General features: G+C 42.4%; 1 protein-coding gene across 4 annotated transcripts in view; it reads left to right on the forward strand.

The window, feature by feature from the left end:
• Positions 1 to 10,578: 10,578 nt before the first annotated feature.
• Positions 10,579 to 14,756, forward strand: part of ADM2 (adrenomedullin 2) — a 42,302-nt gene continuing 38,124 nt past the window's right edge. Inside the window, exons 1-2 of one of the 4 annotated variants that reach the window (XM_089676995.1) lie at positions 10,579 to 10,656; positions 11,908 to 12,114. In XM_089676995.1, coding sequence (XP_089533121.1) covers positions 12,002 to 12,114 — 113 coding nt within the window. In that variant the 5' untranslated portion in view covers positions 10,579 to 10,656; positions 11,908 to 12,001. Of the gene's footprint in view, positions 10,657 to 10,930; positions 11,003 to 11,804; positions 11,824 to 11,907; positions 12,115 to 14,756 lie in introns of those variants that run through there. The other 3 variants (XM_089676991.1, XM_089676994.1, XM_089676992.1) reach the window with 3 other exon arrangements.

Here is a 14,756-nt window from a genome sequence, read left to right on the forward strand (position 1 = left end):
TCAGAGCACTAAAGCTGACCATACATGGATCGAAATTCAACCAGCTGAGATTTGAAACATGTATGGGCAGGCTGATTGTACCCAACGGTCAACTTGAGAACAACCAGCCTATCGGATTATTTTACATTTGATTACTACCAGTGGCTATAGCCACTAGCAGTAATCATTGTGTTCTGTCAGCCGGGAAAGCACCCTGTGCCCCCCTGCCAGCAAAACACAATAGCGCTGTGGGAAGCATCTCCCCATTCACACTGAATGCATTGATGGGGGAATTGAACAATATTTCTTTCCTTTCACCACGGATCTATGAGCTGCTTATGTGTCATTTCTGTCTGCTTCCTCATTCCTCTGCTAACTACATGAGTCACACAAGCTTTCCTGACAACAATAGAATAAAGGTAACATGGGAGAGACCTCCAGCACATAGCCTGTGATTGACAGCTTCAGCTTTGTGCCTGGGTGCTGTGTGATGGTGGGTGTGTCCCTTCCCTCCAATCATCTCTCAGGGTAAATTCAGATCCCCACCCCCTGCTTCCTGGACGCTCAGACAAGCTGTATGAATGCTGCACTTTGAACGGATGTAGAGAAGAGAGGGCTGCATATAAACAGGTACCACTTATGTAGGAAGATTTGTTTTATCTCTGTATATTACCTGAGGCCAGTTACTTTGCTGGGTATGTGTGAGGGTTTACAACCATGCTAACATTGTGTCCACAGTAGCATTTGCATAAGCAGAGCAGAGTAGGACTGGCCATAGAGGGATTACTTTGACGCAGTTGGCCAGCTTAAGCATGTATTGCAATATGTGTGAACTAAATATCCCTATTTATTGCATAGTCTGCTTCAAAGGGTATATACCAGTGTGCAGAGGGTCCTTCAGAATTTCTAGGGTTTACAACCAACGCACCAGGTAACACGGGGAGATGAAATGAACAATTGATAAAAGCTTGAGAGTCCTGCAAGAATTAATTATTTGTGACTTGCTTTGAAAAGCATACAAGATTAAAACTGACCTCCAGAGAAGCAGCTAAAAGCACAGTTGAAATACAAATATGTGAACTGTTTTCCCTGTCAGGTTACTTCCTGTTCAGTCTTGAGATTCCACCTCAGCCACATTGTAAGCAGGCTGCCTATTTTCCATACACCTGTCCAGCATGTGCAGCTGAGGACCCACCTACAGACAAAACTGCGGCCCACCCATTGGCTCCAGTGCCCACGCTCACACTTTCTTCTGTGCACAGGTACAGGCCCAAGGCCACTCTCAGTCCTTCTGGCCACAGTTCCTATTAACCCCTTAATACCCACACTACTGCTCACACAGAACCCTGTGATTTATCATGGTCCCGGTAGGGCTCTGGGAATTCAGTGGAACACCCTGGGCCCATATCACACGGGAGCCCAGATCACCAGGTCAGTGATATGTGAGAATGTTTTCTCTCTAGACCAAGTGGATAATGCCTGTCCTCTAACCACCACCGGCTCCTGAGCCAACCAGATTTGCACAGTAAATAGCACTTACTCTTCTTCACACTGTAGCTTAAAGCAGAACTAAACCCTCCTATCTTTTTCAGCCAAGGAAGCTGCCATCTTAGCCTCTCTTTGAACTGCAACTGCCATGATGCTGCACATGTGATCATTTAAGACTCAGCCATTGGATGGTTTGACAGTTTGGTTGAGAGCACAAGCAAATGTGACAGTTAGCATGTCTTGAATGTAACTGTTTTTGAAACCATTAAATCGGTGAGTTTAGTTCCAGTTTAACTTAACACGTAACATCCATTACATGCTGTTCCTTAGTTGAGACAACACTGAGGCAGGATGTATCTTTGCTTTTAGCTTTACTTTAACAGAGCAAGTATAATAATCCTCATCTTGGTGTTATCTTCATTGTGTCCATCTTCCTACAATACTGGCTTAAGAATACAGCACAATATTCCACTATCTAAGAGGTGTGCTGTGGTGCTTTCCTTCATTATTATTATTACTACAGGTACTTATATAGCGCCATTAATATGCGCAGCGCTTTATATTTATATATATTGTACATTCACATCAGTCCCTAACCCTCAAGGGGCGTACAATCTAAAGTCCCTAACTCACATTCATACATACACATAGTAGGGCCAATTTAGACAGGAGCCAATTCACCTATCAGCATGTCTTTGGAGTACCCGGAGGAAACCCACGCAGGCACAGGGAGAACATGCAAACCGGAGTACCCGGAGGAAACCCACGCAGGCACAGGGAGAACATGCAAACTCCAGGCAGGAGGTGCTGTGGCTGGGATTCAAACCAACAACCCTACACTGCCAGGCGGAAGTGCTAACCATTTAGCCACTATGCTGCCCATCATGATATTCTGTCCAAGTGTTTGGCTTCCATGAGTCCAGTCCCATCCTCCGGGCTCCAGGGGCAGCTCTCCTCCTCAGAGGTCCATCCTTTTTATACCAGCTGATGGTATAGATTCAACCTCTTTTTCTATTTAAAGGAACAGGGCAGGGCCAATATGGAGACACACCTCCAAAAGGAGAGTGGTCACCAGTTAAAGGGGAACCCCCTGCCTACAACATCAACGACCTCATCTTCTCATCTGCAGTTAACCCATAAAGTTTGGGTTCAGACCCTCCCCTGGCTTGCTGATTAGTCAATGAAGGAACAGCACCACACTAATCAGTTTATCCTTGTGCTCTAACCTCCCATAGGCATGTCCACAGTATTGGCATGACTGCATTGTGCAAAGCAAAAGAAGCATGAATATTTCAGAATGCAGAATAGTGATGAGCTTTTTTGGTTTGTTCTGAACACAGGTTCAGACTGAAGTTGACCTGTTTGAGGGTTTCTTTTGGCTTTTTCATCAGGAGCCAAACAGCATAGACATTTTTTTCTTCCACTACTAGATATGACAGTATCCTGTCAATGGTTGTTAGAGAGGCAGCAGGTATCATCACTCGCTACGTTATGAGCAACCAGTGACGTCATCCAGCCACATTAATTTGTTGGCCAGAAATCCTCAAAGAGACATGAATAGCCCCGGTATCACTGACCCAATATGGTCACATGGCCATATTCAGGCAATGACATTGATCAAATATGACCATGTTCATATATTGTCAATGACATCACCTGAGAGACTCTGCTACTTTATTTTTAGCAGCATGGACCAGGACGTGACATTTGACAATGAGTGAGCAACAGGAGCAGATCATGTTGGCGAGAGTTCTTACTTGTCAGATGCTATTGCTCATCATGATTGACATGGATCTTCATTACTGGACAATGTGATAGACAATGGATTTATGTCGTGGAATTAAAAAAAAAAAAAAAAAATGTACAGTTAAAAAAACTGTGTAATTGTGTTTATTTACTTTTCACTTTGTTGTGAATGAGTAGGGGCTCTATGTACCCCTTACACATTGCGGAGGGCGGCATTTGAGAGCCCCCTTATCGTTAAAGGGTGCTTCCAGATTTCAGTAAGCCTTTACCTGCAGTTCCCCACAACCCTGGCCCTTGTCCCCATCAGCATGAGGTCAAAGTACTTTGTCAGGGGGGTCCTCCTGGCAAGGTACCCCTGTCATGTTGAGGGCATGTGGCCTTGTATGGTTTACGGGGTGTGCGGCTGTCCCCTGCTTTCTTGGCTAGTCTCCAAAAGGGTGTAGTATGGAATTGGGGGCCCCATATACAGTCAGGTCCATAAATATTGGAACATCGACACAATTCTAACATTTTTGGCTCTATACACCACCACAATGGATTTGAAATGAAACAAACAAGATGTTCTTTAACTGCAGACTGTCAGCTTTAGTTTGAGGGTATTTACATCCAAATCAGGTGAACGGTGTAGGAATTACAACAGTTTGCATATGTGCCTCCCACTTGTTAAGGGAGCAAAAGTAATGGGACAATTAGCTTCTCAGCTGTTCCATGGCCAGGTGTGTGTTATTCCCTCATTATCCCAATTACAATGAGCAGATAAAAGGTCCAGAGTTCATTTCAAGAGTGCTATTTGCATTTGGAATCTGTTGCTGTCAACTCTCAAGATGAGATCCAAAGAGCTGTCACTATCAATGAAGCAAGCCATCATTAGGCTGAAAAAACAAAAACACACCCATCAGAGAGATAGCAAAAACATTAGGCGTGGCCAAAACAACTCTTTGGAACATTCTTAAAAAGAAGGAACGCATCGGTGAGCTCAGCAACACCAAAAGACCCAGAAGACCACGGAAAACAACTGTGGTGGATGACCGAAGAATTCTTTCCCTGGTGAAGAAAACACCCTTCACAACAGTTGGCCAGATTAAGAACACTCTCCAGGAGGTAGGTGTATGTGTGTCAAAGTCAACAATCAAGAGAAGACTTCACCAGAGTGAATACAGAGGGTTCACCACAAGATGTAAACCATTGGGGAGCCTCAAAAGCAGGAAGACCAGATTAGAGTTTGCCAAACGACATCTAAAAAAGCCTTCACAGTTCTGGAACAACATCCTATGGACAGATGAGACCAAGATCAACTTGTACCAGAGTGATGGGAAGAGAAGAGTATGGAGAAGGAAAGGAACTGCTCATGATCCTAAGCATACCACCTCATCAGTGAAGCATGGTGGTGGTAGTGTCATGGCGTGGGCATGTATGGCTTCTTGTATTTATTGATGATGTGACTGCTGACAAAAGCAGCAGGATGAATTATGAAGTGTTTCAGGCAATATTATCTGCTCATATTCAGCCAAATGCTTCAGAACTCATTGGACGCCGCTTCACAGTGCAGATGAACAATGACCCAAAGCATACTGCAAAAGCAACCAAAGAGTTTTTTAGGGAAAGAAGTGGAATGTTATGCAATGGCCAAGTCAATCACCTGACCTGAATCCGATTGAGCATGCATTTCACTTGCTGAAGACAAAACTGAAGGGAAAATGCCCCAAGATTAAGCAGGAACTGAAGACAGTTGCAGTAGAGGCCTGGCAGAGCATCACCAGGGATGAAACCCAGCATCTGGTGATGTCTATGCGTTCCAGACTTCAGGCTGTAATTGACTGCAAAGGATTTGCAAACAAGTATTAAAAAGTGAAAGTTTGATTTATGATTATTATTCTGTCCCATTACTTTTGATCCCTTAACAAGTGGGAGGCACATATGCAAACTGTTGTAATTCCTACACCATTCACCTGGTTTGGATGTAAATACCCTCAAATTAAAGCTGACAGTCTGCAGTTAAAGCACATCTTGTTCGTTTCATTTCAAATCCATTGTGGTGGTGTATAGAGCCAAAAATGTTAGAATTGTGTCAATGTCCCAATATTTATGGACCTGACTGTATTTATTTTCCTGTTTTTTGTGGTTCCACTTAAAATCCATACCAGACCTTTATCTAGGACAGAGGTATCATATAGATCAGGAGTCTCCAAATTTTCTAAACTAAGGGCCAGTTTACTGTCCTTCAGACTTTAGGAGGGCCGTACTGTGGCTATTGGGAGCAGAAAAGGTCCCAACATCAGATGGAAAAAACAATGCCCCAACATTGGTGTCATTGGGAAGAATTGTGCCTCATCATTGGTGTCATTGGTCCCCATCATTGGTCTCATTGGGAGAAATTGTGCCCCATTGTTGATGTCATTTGGAGAAACTGTGCTTCATCATTGGTGTCATTGGGAGAAATTGTGCCCCTTCATTTGTGTCGTTGGGGGGAATTATGCCAATATGTTGGTGTCAGTGAATTAAATAGTGCCCTGAGGGCTGGATGAAAGCAAACAAAGGACTACATCTGGCCCTCAGGCCACAGTTTGGAGACCACTGATATAGATGAAGGGAATCCCCAGCCTCTTTGTTTACAAGCAGATTTAAGCAGCCAAAGCTGTAATTTACCTGCAATTTAAACAGCATGTTTTCTTTCTAAATGTCATTCGTATGTAGTAGGTTGTATACATCATACAGAAACACTACTTCTCAGGCAGGTTAAGGGCATCCCTCAGACATGTTATTTAACCTCCTCGGCGGTAAGATTCTTTCCGATTTTTTCTGCTGAAAGCGGTACCATTTTTTTGCATGGAAATATGTAGTTTTTTATTGTAGGCTGTAATTTTTAGGAATAACTCACTGAAATCTGTACTAACAAGAGTCTAGTAAACATCCCGGGTATGATAAAATTTGAAACACGAAATCATAAATTATAATTTAATAAATAATCATAAAAAATAATAATATAATAATAATAAATTTAATTCAATAATATAATCAAACCAAAAACACTGAAATTTGAAATACAGAGGCAAATTCGCACATCGCTGAGCAAAGTCGCAAAATCGTTTTCAGTGTCTGATGACGAATTTCCCCACGAATCATTATCACTCAATTCTGCAAGTGGCTCTGATTTACTATCGCTGTTCTAAAACCGCTTTTGACGTAAAGGGACGCTTTTTGGACGCCATGGACTTTTCTAAGTTTCCAGGTAGAAAGAACAGTCAAAATGCAGGCAGGGCACAGGACAAAGCAGTAGGGACAAAATATACGTGAAATGCATTGAAACAGCAATGACAGCAAAAATGTCATTTTTTAAAAATTTCAAATTTCCCGCCCGTACGTCCCGACGTCACAGGGACCAGAACACGGAAGCCGGATGCCGGCATCGGCCGGAGGAGATGGCCAGGGCGCTGCAGGGGACACATCGCGGGAGTGAAGGACAAGGTAAGTGCTGCAGGGACCCCCTGAGCAACGCCGCATGGTAAGCCCGAGTGTAGCTCGGGGTTACCGCTCTTGGTATTGAAATTTTACCCGCTAAGGAAGTTAAGGGAATTTTGCATATCTAACGTTACCCTTTAAGCAATATTAAAATAGTTTCTCTCTGTCAAACAAATTTAAAAACCTTTTTTTTGCTTTGTACATGTTTCCTAGGGCCATGTCCAACCGCTGATGTCATCTGCGTGACAATCCTTTGCCTTTTAAACTAGGAAATGATCATTATAATTTTTTAACACTCGGCTCCCATTGACTTCAGCTGGGTTCAGGTTTGGCACCTGAACTTTAGTAATTGTAGCACTACCCTCTCAGGGGTTGCTGGGTAATTTTTGGGTTCCATGTCTTGTCCCTGTTTTTAAAGCCCAACCCCTGCTGACACCACCCTAAACCTCCAGACAGAGAAATCCTCTGACTGCAACCACAAATTAGACTCACAGACAGTTTAGAGTGAACTGGTATCTTGGTTGTATTGAGATCACATATAATCACAGTAAAACAACAGAAACGTTTGTGCATGAAATAACAGTTATCACTTAGAATAATTTCAAGCAAAAGTCAAACACAGCAAAATCTTAATCAGCTATGGACGTCCTGCAATTCAGAATTTAGCCAACAACCCCAGCCCTGAGATGTCTTTCCCCAGTGAGCAGAAAAAAAACAATAAGTAGAGCGGCTAGCTCACTTTGGGCTCTCAGTAGTAGGTGACAGGGTTCAATTTTGAGGTTAAGAAAAAAAAAAACTCTGTAACTAAATAGGTCACTGTCCCTTTACACTCTCGGTGGGGCCTGAGTTGGTGCACTTTAAGAATTCAAATTCGTCTTGAAACAAAGGTAGAAGTACCGGTACCTTAATAAGGTGGGAATACAAAAGTAAGGAGCTGCCTTTTTAAGTGGAAGGTAGCCTAGACAGTACCCCTTTAATGCACAGGGTGAGATGTAAATTTATGCAGGCATTAAAGTATGACTAGAAGCCTTTCTGTAGGAATTAATTCCTCTTGCGATCCCAGTAGCCAACTGCAGCAGTACAGGAGCTCTTTGGTAAATGTGGGCCAACTGCAATGGAAGCAATGATGTGGCTTAACTTGAGGTGAGCAGGACACAACAGTGGGCAGTGGGCTCTTGTGATTGGCTTATGCTGAAAGTGTAGCAACCAATAGGCCAGGTGAACTAGGCCTTAACATGTGTAACCTGTGAACAGTGTCAGTTAAACTAGGCAGAAAGCAGCAGGCTTAAATAATTTAATTGGCAACTTGAATGGCTTGAGAATGGAACTCTTTCACCTGATCCGTGGCATTGGTCAAGTAGCTGATGATCTCTCTGTGGATGGGGGCAATGCTGACCACTGACAAGCCTGCTGGACAGGCCTGCGAGCAGTCCAGTGGTCCAGAGTGCTGCTGTCGAGAGTGATCTCTGAAGGAGGAACTGCAGGAACACTGGAGGTTCTGCAGCTCAGTCATTCTCTTCCACTCTCAACAGACTGATCTGACCCAGACCTCCAGTGTCCCACACAGTCTGCCCTCTGGTTTTCGGCTTTTGTATTTATCTGCCCCCAAGGAAGTCCTGCTATCAGCCTACAAATCCAATAAAGATTTACTTCAACAGAGTCTGTATGAATGAGCTGCAGAACACTGCCATCTTGCGTTCATTTAACATCCTGCAGGGTGTTATACAATGCTTGTCAAACCTCCCATAAACCTAACCAGGTACATGTGGCTCATTCCATAATGCTGGACCTCCTTCTTGTAGTTTTGCTGTGCAAAGAATTGGAAGCTAATATAAACCCGTATGCATACAGTACAGCTAGACTAGTTGCTTTTTAAAAAGCATTTCACTATTTTAAAAAATACACTGGATTAGTCTTTGTCTGTCCCTAAAGTTGATGTGTTGAAGGCAGAAAAAAATGACCATCGCAGTTTGTTGTTTATGGGGCTGCATAACCATAGACCTGTCAGGGTTCCCATGCTGAACCGTGTCCACAATCAAAACTACCTACAATGCGCAAGTGAGCATCAGAAATGGACCACAGAGCAACGGAAGAACGTGGCCGGGTCAGATGAATCATGTGGATGGCCATGTGCATGCACCTCACTTACTTAAGGAAGAGATGGTACCAGGATATGGTATGGGATAAAGGCAAGCCAGCGGAGGCAATGTTCTACTTGCTGAGTAGGAACAGCATGGTACAGTGGCAGTAAACACATAGAGGCCCGATGTACAACAACTCAGAGGGAGAACTCAGTTAACTGGGAACTTACAGTCAATACAGTAGAGAGTCAGCAGTAGTAGGGGTGATTTGAAGACAGCGCCTGCCAAGGGGGTGGAATATGGTCTGGCCAGTCCAGCCCAGCCCAGCCCAAAAGGGAGCTTTCTGGAGTGCAGACATTGGTCCTGAGCTGTTCCTACGCCTTTGGAATCTGTCCCTACCACTAGTGCTGTCTCAAACAGGCATGCTCTCCCTACACTAGCCACTTCACAAATGTGTGCCAAAACCTGGGGGAAAGGACTTAAAAAGACCCTTCGTGACCCAAGATGACCACCAGGGTCATCTGGATGCAACATAACCAACCGGAACGCTGCTCCAGGGAACCAAGGGAATCATAGAGAAACCTAGTTTCTTTTGACTTCCCCCTCTAGGTGTACTGCCGCTCAAGCGGCACCTACAGTGGAGAAACTAGACTGCCCCTGCCTATATACTGGAAAACCTTGGGTCCTGCCATTCATGTGGATGTTACTTACTTACCTAAACATTGTTGCTGACCTAGTACACCCCTTCATGGAAATTATATTCCCTGATGGCAGTGGCCTCTTTTAGCAGGATAATGCACTCTACCACACTGCTAAAATGGTTAAAGAATGGTTTGAGGAACACAACAACAAGATTGAGGTGTTGACTTTGCCCTGAAATTCTCCAGATCTCAATCTCAATCCAGTAGCATCTGTGGGATGTGCAGGAAAAACAAGACCCTACATCACATCTTACAAAACTTAAAGGATCTGCTACTGATGAAGTGGTGCTAGATACCACAGCATACCTTCAGAGGTCTAGTGGCACCCATGCCTCTATGTGGTCACGACTGTATTGGTGGCAAAAGACCTATTCAATATTAGATGGGCGGTCAAAGTTATGGCTGATTGGTGTATACCCATCTGGACTTCAAGTTTAAAGAAATTTGGTCATTCCTCACTGCATATCTGGGATCTCATTTTTAGTGACACATTTAATTTAACAATGTAAATGTATTGCTTTTGTATTTTGCTTTATATCCAACTGCCCAACATACTTGCTCAAGTGAAGGTTACCCTAGGGGTTGTCACATTGTCAAACAGAAAGACACTACAATTTAATAGAAAATCCAAACATGGTGGGGCCGATCCTTTCCTATATGCTTTGAAAATAAGCCAGAAAGTGGAATACAATCCATGCACTTCTTTTTTTTTGTTTGACAATTCGTGGGGTAAATTCCAGGAACATTAACACAGTCTGAGGACATGCAGATGTCTTCTTGCCTGCCATTCTTAAAGAAGACCTTCACACAATCTGCTGAATCACCATTGCAACTTTACCCTTTAAAAAGATTATTTTTTGCGTTATCATTTACTTTTTTTAAGTTTCATTTTGGCCCACTGCCCTGTCTCTGTGCTCGCCAAGGTGAGCATGAGATGTTCCTGTTTCCACTGCCTGGGATATCGTTGTCACATATCACAGGAGTTTTCAGATGCAGGGACTCCTAGCGATTGGAGGGGGACCTGGTGGTGTGTTGTCAGGGGCTGGCTGCAAGAACCTGGAAGAGATAGCCAGCTCCCTATACCATAACAATGAAAGACAGAGACACAAGACCCAATGTGCAGAGTGGTAGATCGCTGCAGAACAATGCTAGATTCACTGGCTGTGTGAGTATGTTTCTTTAGGATACATCAGCAAAAAAAGGTAAGAGGAGATTAAAAAAATAAAAAAAGCTTGTCTTTAAGTAGACATCTGATGATGGCCAGCTTGTGATTACAAAAGATATCATGGATTAATCTATGTATATAATTGTAATGTTACTGTACATACACTGTATATATCTAATGAAAAAAAGAATTAAGAATCCTGCTGCTACACAAGCCCTTTTCATCAGGAATACAACTGGAAATGGTTAAACTTCTGAGCTGAAAACGCCTCCCATTCCAGCATATATAACCCCGCCTAATATTCAGGAACGTGTACCTGTCCACTCTACTATTAGACACTACAGGAGAGCCGGCAGAGGGAAAAGCTTCATACTCAGAGACAGGTTGGGACATTAAGTCTGCACCATTATTTAATCCTAAAAAAATTTGTATGGATTAGATGGCCAGGTTATCATTCATCATTTAAAATTGATTTGTTGTCAGGGGACACAGGGAAGCTTTGATCAGCTATGGAGAAAGTTTTAGGATTGCAGGGCCAGTAGTCTAAGGCACCGAAACATAAAGATAACTAATTAAAAATTTTAAGTAATAGCTTGGTAATATTAGGGGCATTGGATCAAATATGATTTTTTTGTTTGTTTTATCAGTGGACATATTTTCGTAGCATTTACTGACAAAAATAAAAAATACAGATTTAAAAAAAAAAAAAGAATCTTATACAATCAGAAAACACATTGTAATAAAATAGAAAGCAGCTTTATAGAATTATAAAATATTCTGTCTGATTTATGTATCTAAAGGATGAAAATGATTTTGTAGAATTTGCATGGGATGATAGGAAGAGTTACGTTTCTTGATTCTGTGAGAAGAATCATGTTCTGAATTGTTGCTTCATTCATTCTGCTGTTCATAGACTACGGTATAGCAGGTTAAAATACAGTGGCTAAAGTAAAGATCAGTTCAGACAATGCTGGCATTCTTTCTCATTCTTTAGTGTTGTAGAGATGAACTTGAACAGTGTAAAGTCAGTTAAAGAGGAATTTAAATTGTTTCTGATGTAGATCCCAGATTCACATCTGCTTCTGTATTGGAGTTTATCTCCGCTAAAATTTGTAACACAGATGTTTTGGGTGATGCTTGCTGTTGTATCACATCTAAAAACTCGATAGGCTTGAAAGGAAGCTGGAAGGAGGCATAGGGTGATGTATGAATATGCGCAGAACACTTGAAAGAATACTAAAAGACAATGATCATAGACTAATATCTGCTTTGTTTCCTTAATTTCAAGGCTTGCCTTCTCCGGCACATACAATCACTGTACACGTCTGACAGTATTTCACTTTCCTGGAGCAGCGTTTTGGCTTCAAATAGCAGATCTTGCCATGAGGTCATGGATGGCCATGTCCCTGAGCTGTATCAGCCTTTTGTTTGTGCAGCAGCAGCCAGGCACTTACTCTATGCCCTCTCCTCATCTCTTGCTGCTGCCCACTCCCAGGTAAGGAAAATTGTATTATGTAATACTTCATATACTTGCATATGATGTAATAACACCCATCCTTCCCAGTAAAAAAAATCAAGTAATTTACAGCGGTATCTGTAATTGTTATCTTTGTAGACAGCCAGCAAAACCCTTTATGCAACTTCATAGGTTAATTACAACTGCTAACAAAGTAATTACAGCAAAAGTTCATCTTATATTCGCCGTTTGCCTCCTATAATTTCCCCCCCCCCCCCCCCAGGCACACCTCCTGAAAGTGTAGATCTGGATCACATTGGGAGTGTTCAATGTCTGATGTAATATCAAAGTTGAAGAAAGCTGAAGTTATAACTTCTTATGTGTAGGATTTTATATTTGCAGATATTGCAGACACTATGTTGTGCAGGCACGTAGGGAGGGAGGAGGTGGTCTGGATAGTAACAAGATGAGGATGAGTTCAGATGTGCCAGTAGGAAGAATTTAGACTCCAGGAGAAGGGCAGGTTCAGAAAAATGTCATTCAACCTGGGAGATAAAGCAACCCTATTGTATGGGGGACAGGGTTGGGACCATGACAGAGCTGAATGTTACATTAGTGGTTGCTGGGCCATGTCTGTAGGCAACATTGCAAGATTAATTCCTTAGGAATGCAGCGTTTGAAAAAAAGCTTATGTATACCTCCGTGATGTCAAAGCCACTGCAAATGTGACCTCCACCCAAATTTGTAACTGGGTGACTCACCAGATAATTAGAACTGGTAAGCAAAAGTCCATATTTGTATGATGCAAGACCATGGATGCCAGAAAAACTTCTCTTGGAGAACCCCATACCAAACAGAAGATTGGGGACAATCTTATGTAGACTCCACCAGGTTAAAGTGGCTCTCTCCATTTGCTTCTAAACATACTTTTAAAAATCTGTTTATTTGGCATTTTGTAAAGAATTACAAAAGATAGACCAAAACAAAATATAGTCAACTAGCCCTCACAGGGGTTTCGTACTAGTATATTTCTTATAATCCTACTTATTGGACATAAGATAGATACAATTGGGGGAAAGCTAGACTAAGCTTTGGTCACTAACCAGCACTGTGCAATGGAAATGGAGAGAAATAGAGAATGCAGAGTGCTGATTTCCAAGGAATTAATATAGAGCCTTTATATGTTAATATTGTATGTACTACTTACTGGTATTGTTTGTCTTAGCGTGGACTTTTGCATTTGTTTTTTTGTGAGAATAATTTCTGTTTATGCTGTCTTCTTCTCTTTGATCTTTACACTGATAGCCAGATAAATTTGAATCATATCTGCTTAGTCTCCAATCACTGTCTATGGGATTTTAGGATGAAGCAAGTTTCACACAATTATTTGGCTATTAGGTACTGAAAACAGTGAGATTGTGTGCCACCATGAGTGTGGTGATGATATACATCTCTGAATTGTCAGTGGCAGCCTCCCTTTTGACTTAGTTTTAGGAAAACAAAGCGAGTCAAAAAACATAAAAAAAGAAGAAATGTGCTTAAAACGGTGTTCCAGTTAAAGAAAATAAAAAAAGTCATCAGCTACAAAAACTGTAGCTTCTTACTTTTAAAATACAGACACTTACCTGTCTCTTGGTCCCGCAGTGTCCTCACCATGACTGGTTTCACTGGCTGAACTCTCTCCCCAGCACCGGCATCTTCAGTGTGGGGACCCAGCTGTGACAGCTTGCGGCTTCACAGCTAGATGCCCACTGCGCATGCGTGAGTAGCGCTGTGCTTTGTGAATGGCCCCATAGTCTTCTGGGACCTGTCACATAGACTACAGGGATGGAGGAGGAGGACAACTTCTGCTTCTGATCGCCTTAGCAATTGCAGCGGAAGTGGGAGCGGGTACCTGTCAAATTTGGGTGCCTGCTCCCCAAAGGTGCCAATTCTTAACGGGGAGTGGGGGACCAGTCATTAAAGCATAACTTCCCCTTTTAGGTGGAGCTCCGCTTTAATTCTTTTGCAGCCATTTTAGGTGAATCGTGTCCTGGCTGGTTGTTGAACACACAGGTGTTATTTACTGAATGGCCACTAGAGAGGACAAACGCCTACATAATAGAGACAGCATCCACATGTTGTCAGGGAAAGAAAAGCATAAAAAGGTATCCTGTTGCCCAATTTAATTGATGTATGAACGCATCACATGTTATACAGTACCTGCTTTTGTTTTTTTGTGCTTAAAAAATGTTTACTAAACATAAGGACATGGATCCTGTGTTGAAACTGGATTGGTGTTTTGAAGTGGAAGGGGCCTTCTCCCACCCACTGGGAGCTGAAAGGTATTTTGGCTGGTTATCAGGATGACAGATGCCACACATTCTTCAGCCATGGGGACACTTAGCCAACTGCCTGGTATGCTGGGCTTGAACGGCTAGGCAGGGGATGCTTTTCTTTTAATTAAAAAAAAGGCAGATTAGATGATAGTCATAAACGTTTAACAAGTGTTTGGCTAAATCTCCTATTTTGCATATATTTTCACTTATCTCTATCTATATAGCATATAATTTGTAAATGGATAAGATGCATCCTTAAAATAAAACTCCAGGAACTATCTCTATTACCAACTTACAATGATCCAGCTTGGCATGATGTAACGTTCATATCTTATATCTAGAGGGCCACTGGGGATACCGAAA

The sequence above is a fragment of the Staurois parvus genome, unplaced genomic scaffold (assembly GCF_062004578.1).
Source record: "Staurois parvus isolate SC_StPar_1 unplaced genomic scaffold, SC_StPar_1.0 ptg000175l, whole genome shotgun sequence".
Lineage (NCBI taxonomy): Eukaryota > Metazoa > Chordata > Amphibia > Anura > Ranidae > Staurois > Staurois parvus.